Genomic DNA, 22,961 nt, shown 5'->3' with positions numbered 1-22,961 from the left:
TTTATTCAGAACCTTTGCTATGAGCCTCGGAATTCAGCTCAGGTGAATCCTGTTTCCATTGATCTTCCTTGAGATGTTTCTACATCTTGACTGGAGTCCACCTGTGGTAAATTCAATTGATTGGACAGTATTTGGAAAGGCACACAGCTGTCTATATAAGATACCACAGTTGAAGGGGCATGTCAGAGCAAAAACCAAGCCGTGAGGTTGAAGGAATTGTCCGTAGAGCTCCGAGACAGGATTGTGTCGAGGCACAGAACTGGAGAAGGTTACCAAAACTTTCTGCAGCATTGAAGGTCCCCAAGAAAACATTGGCCTCCATCATTCTTAAATGGAATAAATTTGGAACCACCAAGACTCTTCCTAGAGCTGGCCGCCTAGCCAAACTCTGCAATCGGGGGAGAAGGGCCTTGGCCAGTGAGGTGACCAAGAAGCCAATGGTCACTCTGAAAGAGCTCAAGAATTCCTCTGTAGAGATGGTAGAACCTTCCAGAAGGACGACCATCTCTGCAGCACTCCACCAATCAGGCCTTTATGGTAGACTGGGCAGACGGAAGCCCCTCCTCGGTAAAAGGCACAGCCCGCTTGGAGTTTGCCAAAAGGCACCTAAAGACTCTCAGACCATGAGAAACAAGATTCTCTGGTCTGATGAAACCAAGATTCTTTGGCCTGAATGCCAAGTGTCACATCTGGAGGCACTATCCCTACGGTGAAGCATGGTGGTGGCAGCAGGGAATGGGAGACTAGTCATGATCGAGGGAAAGATGAACGGAGCAAAGCACAGAGAGATCCTTTATATAAACCTGCTCCAGAGGACAACAGGAGAACGACCCTAAGCACACAGCCAAGACAACGCAGGATTGGCTTCGGGACAAGTCTCTGAATGTCCTTGAGTGGCCCAGCCAGAGCTCGGACTTGAACCCAATCAAACATCTCTGGAGAGACCTGAAAATATCTGTGCAGCGACACTCCCCATCGAACCTGACGGAGTTTGAGAGAGTCTGCAGAAAAGAATGGGAGAAACTTCCCAAATACAGGTGTGCCAAGCTTGTAGCGTCATACCCAAGAAGACAACCTTTGGCTGTAATCGCTGCCAAAGGTGCTTCAACAAAGTACTGAGTAAAGGGTCTGAATACTTATGTAAATGTTATGTTTCAGTTCTTTTTTTATAAATGTGCAATCATTTCGAAAAACGAGTTTTTCTTTGTCATTATGGGGTATTGTGTGTAGATTGATGAGGGAAAAAAACAATTTAATCAATTTTAGAATAAGGCTATAACATATTAAAATGTGGAAAACGTCAAGAGGTATGAATACTTTCCGAATGCACTGTATACTGACTTCTAGTCAATGCCTATCCTATTTAACTATTGCTGTGCATATACTATTCTATCCTACGTATTCTTCAGGTATACTACATATTCTGTCCACATACTGTCTATAATGTCTATAAATCTCATCAGATACAGTGCCTTGCGAAAGTATTCACCCCCCTTGGCATTTTTCCTATTTTGTTGCCTTACAACTTGGAATTAAAATATATTTGTTTGGGGGGGGGGGGGGGGGGGGGGGTTGTATCATTTGATTTACACAACATGCCTACCATTTTGAAGATGCAAAATATTTTTTTTGTGTGAAACAAACAAGAAATAAGACAAAAAAACTGAAAGCTTGAGCGTGCATAACTATTCACCCCCCCAAAGTCAATACTTTGTAGAGCCACCTTTTGCAGAAATTACAGCTGCAAGTCTCTTGGGATATGTCTCTAAAAGCTTGCCACATCTAGCCACTGGGATTTTTGCCCATTCTTCATGGCAAAACTGCTCCAGCTCCTTCAAGTTGGATGGGTTCCGCTGGTGTACAGCAATCTTTAAGTCATACCACAGATTCTCAATTGGATTGATGTCTGGGCTTTGACTAGGCCATTCCAAGACATTTAAATGTTTCCACTTAAACCACTCGAGTGTTGCTTTAGCAGTATGCTTAGGGTCATTGTTCTGCTGGAAGGTGAACCTCCGTTCCTGTCTCAAATCTCTGGAAGACTGAAACAGGTTTCCCTCAAGAATTTCCCTGTATTTAGCGCCAGCCATCATTCCTTCAATTCTGACTAGTTTCCCAGTCCCTGACGATGAAATACATCCCCACAGCATGATGCTGCCACCCCCATGCGTCACTGTGTGGATGCTGTTCTCGGGGTGTTGGGTTTGTTCCAGACATAGCGTTTTCCTTGGTGGCCAAAAAGCTACATTTTAGTCTCATCTGACCAAAGCATCTTCTTCCTAATGTTTTGGGTGTCTCCCACATCCCTACGGTGAATCAAATCAAATCAAATTTATTTATATAGCCCTTCTTACATCAGCTGATATCTCAAAGTGCTATACAGAAACCCAGCCTAAAACCCCAAACAGCAAGCAATGCAGGTGTAGAAGCATGGTGGCTAGGAAAAACTCCCTAGAAAGGCCTAGGAACCTAAGAAGAAACCTAGAGAGGAACCAGGCTATGAGGGGTGGCCAGTCCTCTTCTGGCTGTGCCGGGTGGAGATTATAACAGAACATGGCCAAGATGTTCAAATGTTCATAAATGACCAGCATGGTCAAGTAATAATAATCACAGTAGTTGTCAAGGGTGCAACAAGTCAGCACCTCAAGAGTAAATGTCAGTTGGCTTTTCATAGCCGATCATAGCGAATACAACGTGTTTGCTTATTTTTTTCTGGCCACTCTTCCGTAAAGCCCAGCTCTGTGGAGTGTACGGCTTAAAGTGGTCCTATCGACAGATACTCCAATCTCAGCTGTGGAGCTTTGCAGCTCCTTCAGGGTTATCTTTGGTCTCTTTGTTGCCTGTCTGATTAATTCCCCCCTTGCCTGGTCCGTGAGTTTTGGTGGGCGGCCCTCTCTTGGCAGGTTTGTTGTGGTGCCATATTCTTTCCATTTTTAAAAAATAGATTTAATCTGTGGGATGTTCAAAGTTTCTGATATTTTTTATAACCCAACCCTGATCTGTATTTCTCCACAACTTTGTCCCTGACCTGTTTGGAGAGCTCTTTGGTCTTTATGGTGCCGCTTGCTTGGTGGTGCCGCTTGCTTAGTGGTGTTGCAGACACTGGGGCCTTTCAGAACAGGTGTATATATACTGAGATCATGTGATAGATCATATGACACTTAGATTGCACACAGGTGGACTTTATTTAATTAATTATGTGACTTCTGAAGGTAATTGGTTGCACCAGATCTTATTTAGGGGCTTCATAGCAAAGGGGGTGAATACATATGTACGCACCACTTTTCCGTTTTGTATTCTTTAGAATTTTTTGAAACAAGTTCTTTTTTTTCATTTTACTTCACCAATTTGGACTATTGTGTGTATGTCCATTACATGAAATCCAAATAAAAATTAATTTAAAATACAGGTTGTAATGCAACAAAATAGGAAAAACGCCGAGGGGGATGAATACTTTTGCAAATGCCTTCAGAAAGTATTCACACCCCTTGACTTTTTCCACATTTTGTTGTGTTACAGCCTGAATTTATGTAGATTTTTTTTACACTGACTTACACACAATACCCCATAATGTCAAAGTGGAATTATGTTTTTTATTTTATTTGTACAAATTAATAAAAAATTAGAAGTTGAAATGTATTGATTCAATAAGTATTCAACCACTTGGTTATTGCAAGCCTAAATAACTTCAGGAGTAAAACAATCCTTAATAAGTCACATAATAAGTTGCATGGACTCACTCTGTGTGCAATAATAGTGTTTAACATTATTTTTGAATGACTACCTCATCTCTATACCCCACACGTACAATTATCTGTAAGGCCCATCAGTCGAGCAGTTCATTTCAAACACAGATTCAACCACAAAGACCAGGGAGATTGTCCAATGCCTTGCAAAGCAGGGCACCTATTGGTAGATAAGTAAAATAAAAAATAAAAATACATTGAATATCCCTATGAAAATGTTGAAGTTATTAATTACACTTTGGATGGTGTTTCAATACACCCAGTCACTACAAAGATACAGGAAACCGCTCAGGGATTTCACCATGAGGCCAGTGGTGCAATGGTGACTTTAAAACAGTTACAGAGTTTAATGGCTGTGATAGGAGAAAACTGAGGATGGATCAACAACATTGTAGTTACTCCACAAAATTAACCTAAATGACAGAGTGAAAAGCAGGAATCCTGTACAGAATTGAAATACTCCAAAACATGAATCCTGTTTGTAAAAAGGCACTAAAGTAATACTGCAAAAAATGTGACAAAGCAATGAATTGTTTGTCCCGATTACAAAGTGTTATGTTTGGGACAAATCCAATACAACACATTACTGAGTATCACAATCCATATTCCCAAGCATAGTGGTGGCTGCATCATGTTATGAGTATGCTTGTAATCATTATGGACTGGGAATTTTTCAGGATAAAAAATAAACTAAATGGAGCTAAGCACAGGCAAAATCATAGAGGAAAACCTGGTTGTCTGCTTTCCAACAGACACTGGAATACAAGTTCAACTTTCAGCAGGACAATAACCTAAAACACAAGGCCAAATCTACACTGGAGTTGCTTACCAAGAAGACAGTGAATGTTCTTGAGTGACCGAGTTACAGTTTTGACTTAAATCTACTTCAAAATCTATGGCAAGTATTGAAAATGGTTGTCTAGCAATGATCACCAACCAATTGACAGAGCTTGAAGAATTTTGAAAAGAATAATGGGTAAATGTTGCATAATTCAGGTGTGGAAAGCTCTTAAAAACTTACCCAGAAAGACTCACAGCTGTAATCGCTGCCAAAGGGTATTCTACAAAGTATTGGCTCAGGGGTGTGAATACAGTACTTATGAAAATGAGCTATTTCTGTATTACATTTTCAATAAATTAGCCAAAATGTCTAAATACATGTTTTCACATTTTCATTATGGGGTATTGTATGTAGATGGGTGAAAAAAAAAAATATTTAATACATTTTGAATTCAGGCTTTAACACAACAAAATGTGGAATAATTCAAGGGACAAAAAGGCACTGTGTGTATATATATATATTTATACTCCGGTCTCTGACATTGCTCGTCCTAATATTTCTATATTTCTTAATTCCATTCGTTTACTTTTTTAGATATGTGTGTATTGTTGTGTATTGTTAGATATTACTGCACTGTTGGAGCTAGGAACACAAGCATTTCGCTACACACGCAATAACATCTGCTAAATATGTGTATGCGACCAATAGCGTTTGATTGGATTTAGAATTTCCACTTTGTTTTCTCTCTTGCTGGAATCAGCTTAAAGGAAAAAAGCCAGATTGGAAAGATAGCTGTTTTATTTGAAACAAGGATATAAATACCAGTTCTTTGATTCTGTCTGTCTCCGTCTCCGATTATTTATTTTCATTGTTTGTCTAGGAATGTGGGCAACAACAATCATTTATGTTCAACCTTCTGAGGGCTGTTTTTATTTTTAAGGAGCGAGCTGGTAGGGGGAAAAGAAAACAATGGAGGTATTCTCTGAATCCCAATGCCCATGTGCCCAGTACAACCACCAGCCAAGATCTTGCATGCTTCTCTCTGCCAGGCTTGACTTCACCAGTCTGTCACCCTTTGTGCCACCAGGGTCACAGTCAGTGCCAGTGTAAATATGGTTAAAGAGATGCATTTGTCATATCCTGCTGTTAAACTGTGCCAAAGAAGGGCTCATTGGCGATGGCACATGCTGTGGGAAAGACTGTGGGGCTTCCCATTGTATATTTGAGCCTAAATCTAGCTTTTCGGCATTGAAATATGAACTAAAAGGGGTATTTTGTGTATTCAGAGATTGTGTGCCATCTGACATTAGTCTTTTTGTGTATGTGTGTGTTCAGGGTGTGTGTGTGACCGCGGTGGATCAGAGCTGGAGTTGTGTGATGCGTCCGGGCGCTGCATCTGTCGTGATGGTGTGGAGGGTGAGAGATGTGACCGCTGTCGACCAGGACACCACTCATTCCCTAACTGCCAAGGTGAGAAACCTGTCGCTCACCTCCCTCTCACCAAACCACACCTCAAATAGCATGTGTCGTCTGACTTGTATCTTTGTGTGTGTTCAGAGTGTGTGTGCGACGGCAGTGGTTCGGTGCTGGAGATGTGTGACGCGTCGGGGCGCTGCGTGTGTCGTGGAGGGGTGGAGGGCGAGAGATGTGACCGCTGTCGACCGGGTTACCACTCCTTTCCTAACTGCCATGGTGAGAAACCTTTCCCTCTCATCAAACCACAACTGAAATAGAGCAACAATTGTCATCCTCTTTGAGGTTCATTTTACCACGTAAACATGACCTCACGAAAGTTCAGGTTGTTTGAAAATCAATTGTTTTGTTTAATTGTTGACAAAAATCAATCGACCTGTAGTTGATGTAAACCGTAATCACTTTCCCACCACTTCAGTGTGCCGCTGTGACGGTGCAGGTGTGACTGACAGGGTCTGTGGGCCCAACGGACAGTGCCGTTGCCGTGTCAACTACTTCGGAAGTCAATGTGACCAGTGTGCCCCTGGTTACTATGGATACCCAGACTGTGCCTGTACGTGTTTTAATCCTCTTGTTTTGGCCGCACCCATGGGAGGGCTACTGTATTGCAGACACTGATATGCCCACAGTGACCTTTCCATGACCTACCTGTTGCTGCTGTTGGAAAAACCAATGGGCATAATCTCACAGGGCTTAATGTAGCCTCCTCTTCAGCTCTGTAGAGCTAAGTACCTTGATTAACATGTAAATCCCAACACTCATTCACACTGATTTACCCCATAGAAATATAATCTAATCTAGTCATTCTATTTCTATTCTTGACCCATGGTTGTTTGAACAAAACAATACACAGAAAGCAACGGCAAACTTGGCCCACTCCAGTATTTAAAGGGTTTAGTATGATCTGTGCCGTCGGAGACATTTGATTTGAATGCTAAGCCATATCATTCTCACATGCGACATCTCACAGTCCCTCTCCATGTCTCTCTCTCCCTAGCCTGCCAGTGTTTAGGGGAGGGTTCCTATGACTCCATGTGTAACCAAGTGTCAGGCCAGTGTCTGTGTCGCCCTGGGGTGGTGGGACAGCAGTGTGATCGCTGTGCCGGGTCAGGCCTCCGCTTCCCCCAGTGTTCAGGTAACCCCTCTGCCTCACTAGACACTTTCTTCCTTTTCTTTTTTATTATCCGTTCATATTATTGTGGTTTATTTAGACAGGTTAGAATTAGAGGGGGAGGGTGGACACAGAAATCGAACCCATGGTCTCTGGGGTCAGGACATACAGTCGGAAGTTTACATACACTTCGGTTGGAGTCATTAAAACTCATTTTTCAACCACTCCACAAATTTCTTGTTAACAAACTATAGTTTTGGCAAGTTGGTTAGGACATCTACTTTGTCCATGACACAAGTCATTTTGCCAACAATTGTTTACAGATAGATTATTTCACTTATAATTCGCTGTATCACAATTCCAGTGGGTCAGAAGTTTACATACACTAAGTTGACTGTGCCTTTAAACAGCTTGGAAAATTTCAGAAAATGATGTCATGGCTTTAGAAGCTTCTGATAGGCTAATTGACATAATTTGAGTCAATTGGAGGTGTACCTGTGGATGTATTTCAAGGCCTACCTTCAAAGTCAGTGCCTCTTTGCTTGACATCATGGGAAAATCAAAAGAAATCAGCCAAGACCTCAGAAAAAAAATTGTAGACCTCCACAAGTCTGGTTCATCCTTGGGAGCAATTTCCAAACGCCTGAAGGTACCATGTTCATCTGTACATCTGTACAATAGTACGTAAGTATAAACACCATGGGACCACGCAGCCGAAATACCGCTCAGGAAGGAGACGCGCTCTGTCTCCTAGAGATGAACGTACTTTGGTGCGAAAAGTGCAAATCGATCCCAGAACAACAGCAAAGGACCTTGTGAAGATGCTGGAGGAAACAGGTACAAAAGTATCTATATCCACAGTAAAACGAGTCCTATATCGACATAACCTGAAAGGCCGCTCAGCAAGGAAGAAGCCACTGCTCCAAAACCACCATAAAAAAGCCAGACTACGGTTTGCAACTGCACATGGGGACAAAGATCGTACTTTTTGGAGAAATGTCCTCTGGTCTGATGAAACAAAAATAGAACTGTTTGGCCATAATGACCATCATTATGTTAGGAAGAAAAATGGGGAGCCTTGCAAGCCGAAGAACACCATCCCAACCGTGAAGCACGGGGGGGGCAGCATCATGTTGGGGGTTGCTTTGCTGCAGGAGGGACTGGTGCACCTCATAAAATAGATGGCATCATGAGGAGGAAAATTATGTGGATATATTGAAGCAACATCTCAAGACATCAGTCGGGAAGTTAAAGCTTGGTCGCAAATGGGTCTTCCAAATGGACAATGACCGCAAGCATACTTCCAAAGTTGTGGCAAAATGGCTTAAGGACAACAAAGTCAAGGTATTGGAGGGGCCATCACAAAGCTCTGACCTCAATCCCATATAAAATTTGTTGGCAGAACTGAAAAAGAGTGTGCGAGCAAGGAGGCCTACAAACCTGACTCAGTTACACCAGCTCTGTCAGGAGGAATGGGCCAAAATTCACCCAACTTATTGTGGGAAGCTTGTGTAAGGCTACCCAAAACATTTGACCCAAGTTCAACAATTTAAAGGCAATGCTACCAAATACTAACTGAGTGTATGTAAACTTTTGACCCACTGGGAATGTGATGAAAGAAATAAAAGCTGAAATAAATCATTTTCTCTACTATTATTCTGACATTTAACAAAGTAAAGTGGTGATCCTAACTGACCTAAGACAGGGAATTTTTACTGGGTTTAAATGTCAGGAATTGTGAAAAACTGAGTTTAAATGTATTTGGCTAAGATGTATGTAAACTTCTGACTTCAACTGTATGTGGTCGAAACCAGGTGTGTTCCCACAAGACCACGGGCTCTATACTCTAGACACTTTCATTGGCTACCTGTAACCTAAAGCGTCTTTGTGATGTGGAGATAGAGGTGGTCCTAAGATGTGACATCCCCACGGGAGATGGTTCAATGGTTGTGTTTCAAAGGGGGGTGTTGGCTCAATGTGGTTTATTCAGTGTGTGAAATGTATTAGTGTGTTTTCATATCCAGCCTAGTGGTACAGGTTTACTTCAAGTCCAGACCTTGCTAACAAAGTACTGTTCTGTAAATGTATTCTTAGAGCATAGCTGTCTGTCCTCTTCATAAAATAAGAATTTGGGTGAAGTTTTACAGACCTGCAATTGATTGCTTTTGTGAGTGTACTGGAACTGGCTTTGAGGTCCAGAGTGGAGTTTGAGGGATATAGTCATGTAAATGTTTTCCCCTTAACCTACGACATTGTTTCTTCCAGCCTCCATCACCCAGTGTAACCCAGCAGGGTCAGAGGTCAGCACAACAGATCCACAAACGGTACGTAGCCTATGCCTCCCACAACATGGCTGACTGAGAAATCTTTACTTTACTTTATGAGATTTATTTTCCTTCCCCAACATGGCAAACTCTCAGCCTCTTTTATCTTGATTGTTTTAGTAGCTGAGGCAATGGGAGTACCTGCAGTCATAAAACAAGGGCCTGTGGTCATCAGTTGGTGTGTTCACGTGTTTTGGGGAGGACGGACTCGTAGTAATGGCTGGAATGGAATAACTCATCAAAGACATGGTCTCCATGTGTTTGATACCATTCCATTCAATCCATTCCATTCCAGCCATTATTATGCACTGTCCTTCCCTCAGCAGCCTCCTGTGCTCTATTCACATTCCTATATCTGATAACAGTATTGCTAAACTCCATATCTGGTAATGTTTACAAGGAAGTGTTTTTTTTACTGCCCGCTGGAAATGACAATTAACTGTAATCAAAGAGGAAAAGCGGCTTCCTTCCATTAGAAGAAAATAATGAAGCACGGCCTGGCTGTATCAGTGCTCCAGTAACACGGGATTTCCAGAAGCTGATTCAACCCTTTTTCTTCCTTGGGGGTTTGCTTTGTGTGAAATGTTTAGTTGGAAAGAAAACATCATTAACATTGTGAATAGTTATTGAAATGTATTACACAACTGGAACAATTGGATTTAGTGTAATCTTTTGTTTTAGGGTTTTGTTCCACATTAAAGCACAGCTACTACTTTTTAAACAGTGTTCTCCAATATGCTGTAAGTAAGTAAATAGCCTTGTCTGAGCCAGGACAGCCCGTAAGGTAGGAGCCCATCTCTGGTTTCTGTAGCTTGATACACCAGTACACCGCCTGGACAGGACACTAGTCTGTGGCAGGGCCTTACACCAATCCTTCTTCTTAATGCTGAGTACCAAGCCAATGCTGTGTCTCCATGTGATGCTGAGTCAAATATCCATCTCTAAATCATTCCAAGCTGTCTGCTTCATAACATACTGTTCCTGAGGCACCTCCAGTGCCAAAAGAAAGGACTGTTAGATTGTCTCTGAGGGAAAAGCTTACTTGACATTTGAGCTGATATTAGCATTTGCGTTGACTCTTTTCTTCATTACTGTGTCTGTCTGTCTATGTGGGTCGTCCTGACACAGGGTTCCTGTGGCTGCCTGCCCAACGTGGAGGGGACACTGTGTGACATGTGTAAACCTCTCTACTGGAACCTGGCGACAGAGAACCCCAGCGGCTGTATAGGTTGGTGACCTACATATGACCCTAACTGACTAAAGCCTCGTCCCATTCTATGCGTTGTAGCCAGTTTTTCTAGCGTTCATGAATAGAAGAGTTGGATACAGCACATATGATACAGAACAATGGGCTAACATTACTTTACTGATATCTGCAGCATCAGACAACAGAAATCCTGATGTAAAATCAATATTTAATCCATCGCTAATTAGTCTGTTGGAAAAGGACAATTAATATACAGTACCAGTCAAAGGTTTGGACACACCTACTCATTCAAGGGTGATTGTGGAGGCCAGGTCATCTGATGCAGCACTCCATCACTCGCCTTCTACGTCAAATAGCCCTTACACAGCCTGGAGGTGTGTTGGGGTCATTGTCATGTTGTAAAACAAATGATAGTCCCACTAAGAATAAACCAGATGGTATGGAGTATCGCTGCAGAATGCTGTAGTAGTCATGCTGGTTAAGTGTGCCTTGAATTCTAAATAAACCACTGACAGTCTCACCAGCAAAGCACCCCCACACCATCACACCTCCTCCTCCATGCTTCACGGTGGGAACCACACATGCAGAGATCATCCGTTCACCAACTCTGCGTCTCACACAGACATGACGGTTGGAACCAAAAATCTCAAATTTGGACTCATCAGTCCAAAGGACAGATTTCTACCAGTCTAATGTCCATTGCTCGTGTTTGTTGGCCTAAGCAAGTCTCTTCTTCTTATTAGTGTCCTTTAGTAGTGGTTTCTTTGCAGCAATTCGACCATGAAAGCCTGATTCATGCAGTCTTCTCTGAACGTGAACACACTCCTTGATGTTGAGATGTGTCTGTTACTTAAACTCTGTGAAGCATTTATTTGGGCTGCAATTTCTGAGGCTGGTATCTCTAATGAACTTCTCCTCTGCAGCAGGGGTAACTCTGGGTCTTCCTTTCCTGTGGCGGTCCTCAAGAGAGCCAGTTGCGACTTGAAGAAACTTTCAAAGTTCTTGAAATGTTCCGTATTGACTGACCTTAATGTTTTAAAGTATTGATGGACTGTTGTTTCTCTTTGCTTATTTGAGCTGTTCTTGCCATAATATGGACTTGGTATTTTACCAAATAGGGCTATCTTCTGTATACCACCCCTACCTTGTTACAACATAACTGATTGGCTCAAACGCACTAAGAAGGAAAGAAATTCCACATATTGACTTAACAAGGCACACCTGTTAATTGAAATGCATTCCTGGTGACTACCTCATGAAGCTGGTTGAGAGAATGCCAAGAGTGTGCAAACCTGTCATCAAGGCAAAGGGTGGCTACTTTGAAGAATCTAAAATCTAAAATATATTTTGATTTGTTTAACACCTTTTTGGTTACTATTCCACAGGAGGTTGGTGGCAACACATATTCCATATGTGTTATTTCATAGTTTTGATGCCTTCACTATTATTCTACAATGTAGAAAATGGTACAAATAAAGAAAACCCCTTGAATGAGTAGGTGTGTCCAAACCTTTGACTGGTACTGTACTTGGTAACAGAATAGTGTTTCTTTTTGAGTGTCCCGGTCTGTTAAAACCTGAAAAGAGAGAAAAAAACTCCAATCCCTCCAGAAATCTGGGTTGCACTGCACACCTGCGTGTGGAGAAGGCAGCAATCAGCAGTGTTTTCAGCAGTATTAGATAACCGGTGTTATTAAACCTGAGGAAGTGCTGACATCAGAAACCACTCTGCCTCTTCGCCCAGGAGACATGGCAGCATGTCAGAAACAACTCTTTCTTTCTGTCCCTCCTAAGGATGTTTTGGGAAAACATGTTAACACAGAGCGCCCAAGGGGAAAAGTGTGCTTCTCTTCTCTCAATGTGGTGCTGTGTTAACAGCAGTGTCACTAAAACTTTGCGGTTCCGTGAGGTAAATGCTTTTTGATCGGAACGGAGTACATCTTTGCCAGTGCAACAATAACCTCCCAGTCAAGGTGGGATACAGGTGTCAGTTGTAGGGGGAAAAAGAAAATGAGAATACCCCTTGCTTAAAGAAATATGTGCCCTAAAATCACCTTCCTCATCCTCATAATTCAGAGCTGACTTTCTTCTCAACTAGCCAGTGCCGTGTAGGAACAGCCGCAGGCTTTGTCCAGATACCTGTCTAAAGTTACAGCTCTACTCTGCAGCAAGAATGTTATCACCACCGCCTGCCTGCTGCCAGGAGATATATGGATGGAGGGAAGAAAGAAGAGCTTTTAATATTCCAGAAATGCCTCAGGTTTTAATGTGGCTGAACGGATACTGAGGGTTGTTCTCTGACAGAGAGAGAGAAAGAGAGAGCAGTGGCTCCCCTGGTCCTTTGGTGTGGATATGTGCAGCTCAGAAGATTTTTGTTGCTTCTGTTTTTCACCCATGAAGGTGGTGGAATCCTGTAATCAGAGTTTACCCCCCCCCCTTTTCTCTCTCTATCTCTCCCTCTTTTCATCTTCCCTTTTACAGTTTGTATTCTAGAATTTCTCTGCTTCTGCGTTATTGTCATTGCATCACTGAATAATATGTGACTCATTAGTTTGAAGACTTTCTCACTTTATACTTCCTGTCTCTCTCCCAGAGTGCCGCTGTGGCGTCAAAGGCACCCTGAGTGGGGTAGGAGAGTGTCAACAGGTGTGTCTGTCTACCTCTGTCTGTTCATACCGCCTTATGACGCTGATACATTATGTTCAGCACAGCAGTACTAACCGATGGTAAATCATTTAACCATCAATTGCTTACTGTTTAACTAGGAGGTCCATTTGTCTTGGATATATTCCTTTATCACACTACTAAATCCCAATTTACTTGGTAACATTCACCTATCACTAGCAGTTCCCCGTTGACTTCAACATTGTCTCCTATTGTAGAAAAGTGGCCAGTGTTACTGCAAGCCCGACGTGTGCAGCCATACCTGTGACACATGCAAGGAGGGCTACTACCTGCTGCAGAAGAGGAACTATTTTGGCTGTCAAGGTGAGTCAGCTGACCAAACATGAACCAGACTGGCTTCCTATGAACACACAGCCTTTATCTTATCCATCTAACATAATGTGTTGAGACTCAGCCGCTGAATGTTTCACAGTGCAGGGTGTGCCTTTTTTATCCTACAAAGATTGTCACTCTTGACCAAACATCGTTTGAGTAATAGATACGTCGTTAACATGTACGGTAGCAAACCTCGAGTCACGGCTTGACCTCATGATCAGTTAGGGTTGTGTTTTAATCAGAAAGACCTCGTTGACCTGCTGCTTCTCTCCGATAGGCTGCCAGTGTGATGTGGGAGGAGCCATAGGCAGAGGGTGTGATGAGATGTCTGGACAGTGCCAGTGTCGGAAGAACGTGGTGGGCCGCACCTGCACTGAGTAAGGACGGACTGAAACGAAACAGAATGACATGTTTTTGACATGCTGCTTAAGTTCTCACACGAATTGGAGCAAATGTTGTTAAATACTGATGAATGGCAAGAAACAAACAGAAAATCCTAAAACCTCAGAGATTTCATGCATTCTAAATCAAGACTGCCATGATTATGTTCCAAACATATGAAACATTGCTCAAGTGTTTTATTCTTACTCTCTCTCCCTCCACCCATTCTCTCCCCTCCTGTCTGACCATACCAGGCCAGCACCTAACTACTACTTCCCAAGCCTGCACCACCTGAGGTATGAGGTGGAGGATGGCATCACCCCCAACGCCAGGCCCGTACGCTTCGGCTACGACCCCCAGACGTTCCCAGGATTCAGCTGGAGAGGTTACGCCATCATGTCCCCAGCGCAGGTAAGAAACATGATGATGTTGATAGGTGGACCTTAAATCTGTTCCTGCCTGACCGTCTTGACATCTTCATTATTTAATAGTGGCTTTTTTTCCTTCTGCTCTAAGCCTCATTTCTGGTGTGCATTCTTTGTAGAAGTGCTAGATGCTGCTACAAGCATTTCTTATGATGAAAATGCTTGGCGCTTCCTTGTTGAATGTGTTCAGTCTGGCGGTAGTGGATGGTGTTGGCTTTTGGGGTGATTGTTGTGGTGGTAGTGTTTTTGTTGTGGTGGTAGTGTTTTTCTTTTGAGTGTGTTGGAGTGATTGTCGGCTGTACAGTAGCAGGCCACTCTCCCAGTCAGTCCTAACCCTGTGTGTGTCAGAAATGGCACCCTATTCCCTATATAGTGCACTACTTTTGACAAGGCTCTGGTCAAAAGTAGTGCCCTATATAGGGAATAAGGTGCCACCCCTGTTTCTCCTCAGCCAGAGGTGATCCTATCGTTAGCTGTGGGTTTCTCCGGCACATTCCACATAATGGTTCGCTACGTCACCACTACCCCCCGCAGACCCACACAGGGGCGGCGGCATAGGGGGCGAGCCCGAGCCAGGATCTTGGTGGTGGACGAGCCTGATTTTCACTCTTGCTGTGACTGTAAGTGATGGGTGTTTCCCCTCTGCTCAGCTATAGCCTGGTCCCGGATCTGTTTGTGCTGTCTTGCCTACTCCTGTGGTCGTGGGACCAGGCTAGCTCTCCTCTCCTCTGTTGATCAGCTTACTGCTTCCTCTTCCCTTTCTAACCCCCTTCTATCCCTCTACCTTGTCTACCAGCATGGCCTTCTAGTCTACTAACAGTATAACTGTACCCCCCCCACCACCACCACCATCCTGCACCCCCCCAGCCCCCCCATCAGCTGTGTCTGTCTAACTCCTGTCCCTGCAGAGTGAAGTGAGAGTAACAGTGCATGTGGACGAGGCAAGGCGATCCTTGTTCCAACTTGTCCTGCGGTACGCTAACCCCAGCAGCCAGGACAGTGTGACCGGTAGTGTAACGGCTACCTATGTCCGAGGTGGCCAAGGTAAGGCTGCCTCTCTAACTCCTGCTTCACACAACATCATATTCGTCTCCTATCAAGCAGAAACAGTTTTCCTGTACACCCCTCAAAAACACAGATACACGGATAAACTTACAGTATAGGCTGTAAAAGTGTTTCATGCAAGTCTTTCCTTGATCTTTTGTTTGGCAATGCATTACTACAGCGATGAGCAAGTCCAGTCCTCGTGGGCCGGAGTCATGTCACACTTTCTCCCATCCCTAGCAAACACAACTGATTCAACTAATTGCACGTTCTAATCTGAAGATGTTGATTATTGGAGTCAGGTGAGTTAGCTGGCTGGGACAGTGACCAAAGTGTGAACCCAATCAGGCCCCGAGGACTGGAGTTGCCCGTTCCTGCATTACTGCCTTGAAATGGCATGGGGTGCCTAATCACACCATTGATGTTATACCTCTGGCCCACCCAGACATTTTTGTTTTAACCCTAAACTGACACACCTCAATTCGTCAACAGCTTGGCAATTAGTTGACTAATTGAATCAGGTGTGTCAGTTAAATCAGGTGTGCTCGAGGAGAGGGCTGGGAAACCCTGCCTTAAGACTACATGAATACACGTCAACCTTTGTGCTGTTAACTGTAAGGTCTTGTGTTGCTTTGTTTAACTGTATTTAGCTGTATCCCGATTGGTTGATTGTATCCTGCAGGGTCAGGTCAGAGTAAGGAGGTGGTGTTTCCTTCGAGCTCCTCCCCGGCTTACCTCACAGTCCCTGGGGACGGCTTCGCTGAGCCCTTCACACTGACCCCTGGGAAATGGATCATACGCATCCGGGCAGAGGGCCTTCTACTGGTGAGGCCAGGATTGTTAGTCTGTGATACCATCTGTCAGTGACCGAAGACAAAAAAAGGAAGCAAAAAGGTAGAGGAATAGGTCATAAATGTGTTCTTCTCTCTCTCTCTGCTCTCCACCGCCCTCCCAGGACTACTTGGTGCTGCTTCCCAGTGATTACTACGAGGCCCCCTTCCTCCAGGAGAAGATCGCCCAGCCCTGCACGTACACATTCACCGCAGACAGAGACACTAAGTAATCCCCGTGTTCCCCCAATGCTCTTTACCAAGGCATACTGTTCTGTCAGGTGCATGTTGGCCCTAGACAGTATATCTGTTCAATGTATGGACTGTACAGTGAGGGAAAAAAGTATTTGATCCCCTGCTGATTTTGTATGTTTTCCCACTGACAAAGAAATGATCAGTCTATAATTTTAATGGTAGGTTTATTTGAACAGTGAGAGACAGAATAACAACCAAAAAATCCTGAAACGCATGTCAAAAATTTTATAAAATGATTTGCATTTTAATGAGGGAAATAAGTATTTGACCCTTCTGCAAAACATGACTTAGTACTTGGTGGCAAAACCCTTGTTGGCAATCACAGAGGTCAGACGTTTCTTGTAGTTGGCCACCAGGTTTGCACACATCTCAGGAGGGATTTTGTCCCACTCCTCTTTGCAGATCTTCTCCAAGTCATTAAGGTTTCGAGGCTGACGTTTGGCAACTCGAACCTTCAGCTCCCTCCACAGATTTTCTATGGGATTAAGGTCTGGAGACTGGCTAGGCCATTCCAGGACCTTAATGTGCTTCTTCTTGAGCCACTCATTTGTTGCCTTGGCTGTGTGTTTTGGGTCATTGTCATGCTGGAATACCCATCCACGACCCATTTTCAATGCCCTGGCTGAGGGAAGGATGTTCTCACCCAAGATTTGACGGTACATGTCCCGGTACATGCGGTGAAGATGTCCAGTCCTCTTAGCAGAAAAACACCCCCAAAGCATAATGTTTCCACCTCCATGTTTGACGGTGGGGATGGTGTTCTTGGGGTCATAGGCAGCATTCCTCCTCCTCCAAACACGGCGAGTTGAGTTGATGCCAAAGAACTCCATTTTGGTCTCATCTGACCACAACACTTTCACCCAGTTGTCCTCTGAATCATTCAGATGTTCATTGGCAAACTTCAGACGGGCATGTATATGTGCTTTCTTGAGCAGGGGGACCTTGCGGGCGCTGCAGGATTTCAGTCCTTCACGGCGTAGTGTGTTACCAATTGTTTTCTTGGTGACTATGGTCCCAGCTGCCTTGAGATCATTGACAAGATCCTCCCGTGTAGTTCTGGGCTGATTCCTCACCGTTCTTATGATCATTGCAACTCCACGAGGTGAGATCTTGCATGGAGCCCCAGGCCGAGGGAGATTGACAGTTCTTTTGTGTTTCTTCCATTTGCGAATAATCGCACCAACTGTTGTCACCTTCTCACCAAGCTGCTTGGCGATGGTCTTGTAGCCCATTCCAGCCTTGTGTAGGTCTACAATCTTGTCCCTGACATCCTTGGAGAGCTCTTTGGTCTTGGCCATGGTGGAGAGTTTGGAATCTGATTGATTGCTTCTGGCTCCCAGGTGTCTTTTATACAGGTAACGAGCTGAGATTAGGAGCTGTAAAAGACACCTGGGAGCCAGAAATCTTTCTGATTGAGAGGGGGTCAAATACTTATTTCCCACATTAAAATGCAAATCAATTTATAATATTTTTGACATGTGTTTTTATGTATTTTTTTGTTGTTATTCTGTCTCTCATTGTTCAAATAATCCTACCATTAAAATTATAGACTGATCATTTCTATGTCAGTGGGCAAACGTACAAAATCAGCAGGGGATCAAATACTTTTTTCCCTCACTGTACATACATGTAGTCTGTGCAAGGTTGTGTTGTTTAAATGCATGTTATCCCAGACTCTGACCGCAGTTGTGTCCCTCCCTCCCTCCCCTCCCCTCCCCTCCCCTTCCCTCCCCTCCCCTCCCCTCCCCTCCCCTCCCCTCTCTCCCTCTAGCTGTCTGCTGTATAAGCACATGGCGATGAACAGGTTCAGCTCTGTGCTGGGCTCTCAGGGCCAGTTCTCCAGCCAGTGGAGACGCAGGAGGAGACAGGCCCTCGTCCGCCGGCCAACTCCAGCCCACCCCGAGATGGCCTCGCTCACCGAGAGACAGGTGGGTCTAGGTCTGGGGCTCTGTTGCGCACGCACAATCACACACACACACACACGCACACACACTCAAAGACGCACACAAACATACTTTTTGTCCCTCTGATTGTGATGGTTTATGGCTTTTATTTTATAGTTGGACAGTAAATGCATAGTGTGACTCTGAGACTCTGCTTTTGTCCTCCCCCATGTTTGTGTCCTGTAGGCCCAGTTACAGCTGAGCCTGCGTGTGTCTCCACCCGGTCCCTACATCCTGGTCCTGGAGTATGCCAGCGAGGAAGACATGGTCCAGAACGTCAACCTCATCATCACTGGCCAATCAGAGAGTCATATCCAGGCCAGAGCCAACATCTACAGCTGCCATTACAGGTTTGTGTGTGTACTGTACGTTTACTGAGAATGCAATCTTTCGTTCCTGTCCTTCAATAGTGTTTATATAGTCTGTACTCGAGAGGCAGTGTTGGCAAGTCATTTGTGTGCATTTTGTGTAATAAACCTGTTTTAATGCAGCTCTCCAGCTCTGTAATGCTGTTGATCATTGAGGGTGTTTATCCAATACTTGTCCACGCAGCTTCCTTTGTCGCAGTGTGGCGATTGACGGAACCAATCGCGCTGCAGTGTTCCAGTTTACCCACAAGGCCGAGCTTCTTCTACAGACCTCCACATCCTCAATGCTGCTGGTGAGAAAGAACCCTTTTATTCCATTGCATAGCAGCAAGATACTCACGTATGCAACCTCTTCTATTTTGTCGTCCTTTTTTATATTGTACTGTGCATATTATCTAGTAAATGGAAGGGTACCGACTACCGGTGCCTACTGTCTAAAAGTGAGTTCATGTTCAAATGAAATACTTCTATTTCCTGTCGCCATTTTGACTGTGTATTCCTCTGTAGTATAAAGTGTACGCAGTGCCTGCGGAGGAGTTCTCCATGGAGTACCTGGACCCCAAGGTGCTCTGTGTCTCTGTCCACGGACGCTTCACTGAGGACAGGTACGCCGTTTTACCTCATAATACTATGTTGTAATGCCAGGGCACTGTAAGTGACTTCTTCAAAATAGACAGCTGGTGCTTTTGACAACTAGCAATGAGCAAACATGGTAGTAATAGTAGTGCCTGTATTTTACAGGTAGAGGGCTTGTTGTGCAATCAGTAGCACTGTCTCTGTGGGGTAGATGCTTGCTGTTGTTGTGTTACCTTCCACACATCTGTTTTCCAGGTGTGATTCAATGCATTCCTCAGCCAGGGTCACTTAACTGAGGCTGTCTGATATCCAGGCGAACTTCTCCTCTCCCCTCCACCTAGCACACCTGGGTTCAACTAGTACTTGTTTCCTTCCAAATACTTAAAGCTGCACTTGATTGAGTTTGCCTGACACAATGGAACCAATGGAGTAGTCATTTGTACTCTGGGCAGGCATAATCACACTTTCAAAGTATATGAAAGAAAACAAATCCTATTTGAACACAGGGCTGACGGCCAGTGACCACGCCAGAATTTTCTGTCATGGTTGCTGCTGATAACTAGCTGTCAGCAGCACCAGTCCTGTTATTATACGGCTAGTTTTTACAGGCTGTTTTTCCACCACTTTCAGTGTAAACTGACTGCCTGCCTGGCTCTACTATTGTTGAAGGTAATAATCAAGGTGATATCTCAGGGAAAATAAACTGAAAGTGAGGGGAAAACCCTGGTCAAGACACTTGTTGTTTGATGCCGATGGTTCAGGCACATTACAAAAGGCCTTTCCTTTCATGTTCTGCTGTTTCCACAAAGCAAAATAAGGAGGGAAAGCATGAAAAGCTCAGCCCCACATCAGGCCTGAGAAAACACATAGCTTGCCATGAATTGGTGATAAGAGGATTGATAAGGACTTAAAACTGAGAAAAGAAAGAGTGAGGTTTTGACTCGAAGGGACGCTTTTTTTTGAGATTGTGAAATTATTCTGTGTTGGTCAGTGAGAGAGGATGAAACAGAACGATAGAGAGATTTAAGGAGGTTAAGATCAAGTATGAAGGCATAGGGGATTGAGGTTTGCTCCACTCAGGAAAAGTGTGTGTATTTTAGGGGGTTCTATACATTGAGAGAGAATGTGATAGTTATAGGATGTCTACATATGAAAGCTGTTTACTCCAGATTTCACAGGTCACAACCTTTTATGTGGTCACTGCCCCTGCTAATAACCAGTCCCACTGTATCCCAGTGGTGCTTAGCAAACACTTCTGAAGTTGCTTCTGAAATGGGCCCTGGCCAAATGTAGTGCACGATATGTAGGGAATAGGATGCCGTTTCAGACGCACCAACCTTCACTTCCTGTGTTCTGTTCCCCCTTTCTTCCCTCCAGTCAGTACTGTGTTCCCAGCCAGTACGACAGGCCCTCCTCAGCTCTGGTTCTGGACGCAGCTCGGGATGCGCGCCCCTCCTCCCCATATGCCGTCCCCCAGCAGAGGGAGAGTGAAGAGTGGAGACGAAGACAGCAGTCAGGGGCTGGGGGCTTCCCTTTCCCTGGAGCCCAGAGTGAAGGGGTACTACTCAAATCTCCCCAGGTACATGCATGGAGCTGGGCCTGTATAATGCTGCTGCTACTGCTGCTGCTTGGAGTGGGACCTGGCACTGGAAAGCATGTGGGGCTTGAGATATGAAGCCCACAGCTTCACTAACATTAATGGCAGTAACACCCCTATAGGGTTACAGTATATAGTTAATGAGCAGGTTTTTAAGTGGTACGAAGCACATTTCTGTGGAAACGGACAACAAAATCGAATTTGATCTTATTTCTGTGGTGTTTACACGTTTCTCCACATGTTGTGTTGTTTCTCTGTTCCTCTATTCCTCCAGACAGAGATCCGTTTCAGTGCCAGGGTGCCAGTTCCTGGCAGGTATGTGTTTGTGGTCCACTACTGTCAAGCTGAACACACCACCTTCCCTGTGGAGGTACGGGTGGATGCCGGACACACGTGGGCCGGTGAGTTTGGTGCGAAATGTGGGTGTATGGCGCCGTTGATCCAGATTGATATGGTTGGATAGAGAGTGGATATGATCCAGGACCTTACTGACCCTGACATCATCCTACGTCTACTCAGAGAATGAATGTGATTATCAATTGTCATGAACATACAGTAGTAGGTAGTCCCCTATTCTATGGTAATATTGTCTGGGAGAGCCTGTTGTGTGTTTTGCTGGTTCTAGTGGTCTCTGGAGCTCTGGTGATTCCCTTTAAAGAGGGGATCATGCCTACACCTCCTTACCCCCTGCTGCACCCCCACCTTCCTCTCTCTACCTCAGGCTCTGTGAATGCCTCTTTCTGCCCGGGGGTCTCCTGCTGCAGGGAGGTGGTCATCGCTGAGAGGCGCATCGCTCTGGACCTTCCCCAGCAAGACATGGCCGTCTCTCTCAAGGTTCCACCCGGGAAGACCCTCACTCTGGTCAGTTTTTTCATGTCAGTCGCTATTACTATCAATTAGCCTACTTACAGTTGATCATTATTGCCCATAATGTAAGGAGGAGAACACCTTCCTGGATTCAGGAAAACCTTCACTATAGTCCTATATGGTCATGCCTGTAGTGTAATTCAGGAGGATTTAGGAGTCTAGGTATGCTGTATTAGACTTTTACCAGGTTTGCACGGTACTATTCTCTCGCCTCCGTGTTTGATCATGTCCCAAACAACTACTAAACAACCGGCGGCCTGTATTCTACCCGGTAACCCCCACTCCGCTCCAATTAGAGCTAAGCTCTCAAACCCAGTAAGCCAATAATGCTTACAGCTAAGTTTGTATTTGCTGTAGGCTGTTTATTATAGCATAATTATAATATCATAATTAACCTCCCCCACCTGGGTTGGGGTCAATCCCATTTACATTTCAGTCTATTCAGAAAGTAAACCAAATTCCAATTCCAGATGTTCCTAATTTAAAAGCTTTGAAAATAATTAGAATTTGAATGTCAGTGTACTTCCTGAATTGACTGGAATTTATATGGAATTGACCTCAACCCTGTACCCTACGTAGTCTTCCACTGCAGACAAGACCAACCACAAAACAGTTCAGTATCGCTGAAATACCCTGTGTTTTGTGTGTTTTTATGAATGTTATCACTGTTAAGTATGTCAGATAAAACCGTTTCTTACGCTATGATAAGTCTCAAAGTGGGCGTTTCTGAGAGAGATAAGCCTACAACATTGTCGTTTGGTTTTGAAGGTTTGTTTTGTACCGCTTCTTCAGGATTACATCTTGGTGGTTCCTGATGATAGCTACACCCCTGATCTCCTGAAAGAGAAGCCGTTTGATAAGTCATCTGATTTCACCAGGCAGTGTGGAGGACCAAGCTTTTCTATAGAGTGAGTATTCAGTTCAGTGATCGTGTGCCAGTGGGTTTCTCAAGACTTTGACCAAGCAAAACAATGTGCCCTGTGGAATGGAATCAACAGCTTTGCTAAGTGATATGACAATTAAATAATTCAGTA

At 44.2% G+C, this 22,961-nt stretch overlaps 1 protein-coding gene across 3 annotated transcripts in view; it reads left to right on the top strand.

Annotated features, from left to right (window-relative positions):
- LOC115169663 (laminin subunit alpha-3) overlaps positions 1-22,961 on the top strand; it is a 97,129-nt gene that overhangs the window by 47,928 nt on the left and 26,240 nt on the right. For 2 of the 3 annotated variants that reach the window (XM_029725521.1, XM_029725519.1), the window contains 21 exons: positions 5,863-5,997; positions 6,085-6,219; positions 6,419-6,553; positions 6,998-7,135; positions 9,377-9,435; positions 10,564-10,663; positions 13,235-13,287; positions 13,524-13,629; positions 13,919-14,018; positions 14,277-14,433; positions 14,899-15,067; positions 16,174-16,316; positions 16,447-16,550; positions 18,348-18,504; positions 18,706-18,869; positions 19,072-19,180; positions 19,395-19,492; positions 20,841-21,042; positions 21,335-21,461; positions 21,782-21,921; positions 22,720-22,835. In XM_029725521.1, coding sequence (XP_029581381.1) covers positions 5,863-5,997; positions 6,085-6,219; positions 6,419-6,553; positions 6,998-7,135; positions 9,377-9,435; positions 10,564-10,663; positions 13,235-13,287; positions 13,524-13,629; positions 13,919-14,018; positions 14,277-14,433; positions 14,899-15,067; positions 16,174-16,316; positions 16,447-16,550; positions 18,348-18,504; positions 18,706-18,869; positions 19,072-19,180; positions 19,395-19,492; positions 20,841-21,042; positions 21,335-21,461; positions 21,782-21,921; positions 22,720-22,835 — 2,647 coding nt within the window. Of the gene's footprint in view, positions 1-5,862; positions 5,998-6,084; positions 6,220-6,418; positions 6,554-6,997; positions 7,136-9,376; positions 9,436-10,563; positions 10,664-13,234; positions 13,288-13,523; positions 13,630-13,918; positions 14,019-14,276; positions 14,434-14,898; positions 15,068-15,355; positions 15,492-16,173; positions 16,317-16,446; positions 16,551-18,347; positions 18,505-18,705; positions 18,870-19,071; positions 19,181-19,394; positions 19,493-20,840; positions 21,043-21,334; positions 21,462-21,781; positions 21,922-22,719; positions 22,836-22,961 lie in introns of all 3 variants that reach the window. The other variant, XM_029725520.1, reaches the window with a different exon arrangement.

This window comes from Salmo trutta, chromosome 31 (assembly GCF_901001165.1).
Source record: "Salmo trutta chromosome 31, fSalTru1.1, whole genome shotgun sequence".
NCBI classification, from domain to species: domain Eukaryota; kingdom Metazoa; phylum Chordata; class Actinopteri; order Salmoniformes; family Salmonidae; genus Salmo; species Salmo trutta.
The sequence above is the reverse complement of the archived record's forward strand: the minus strand, read 5'-3'. Positions and strand labels throughout refer to the sequence as shown.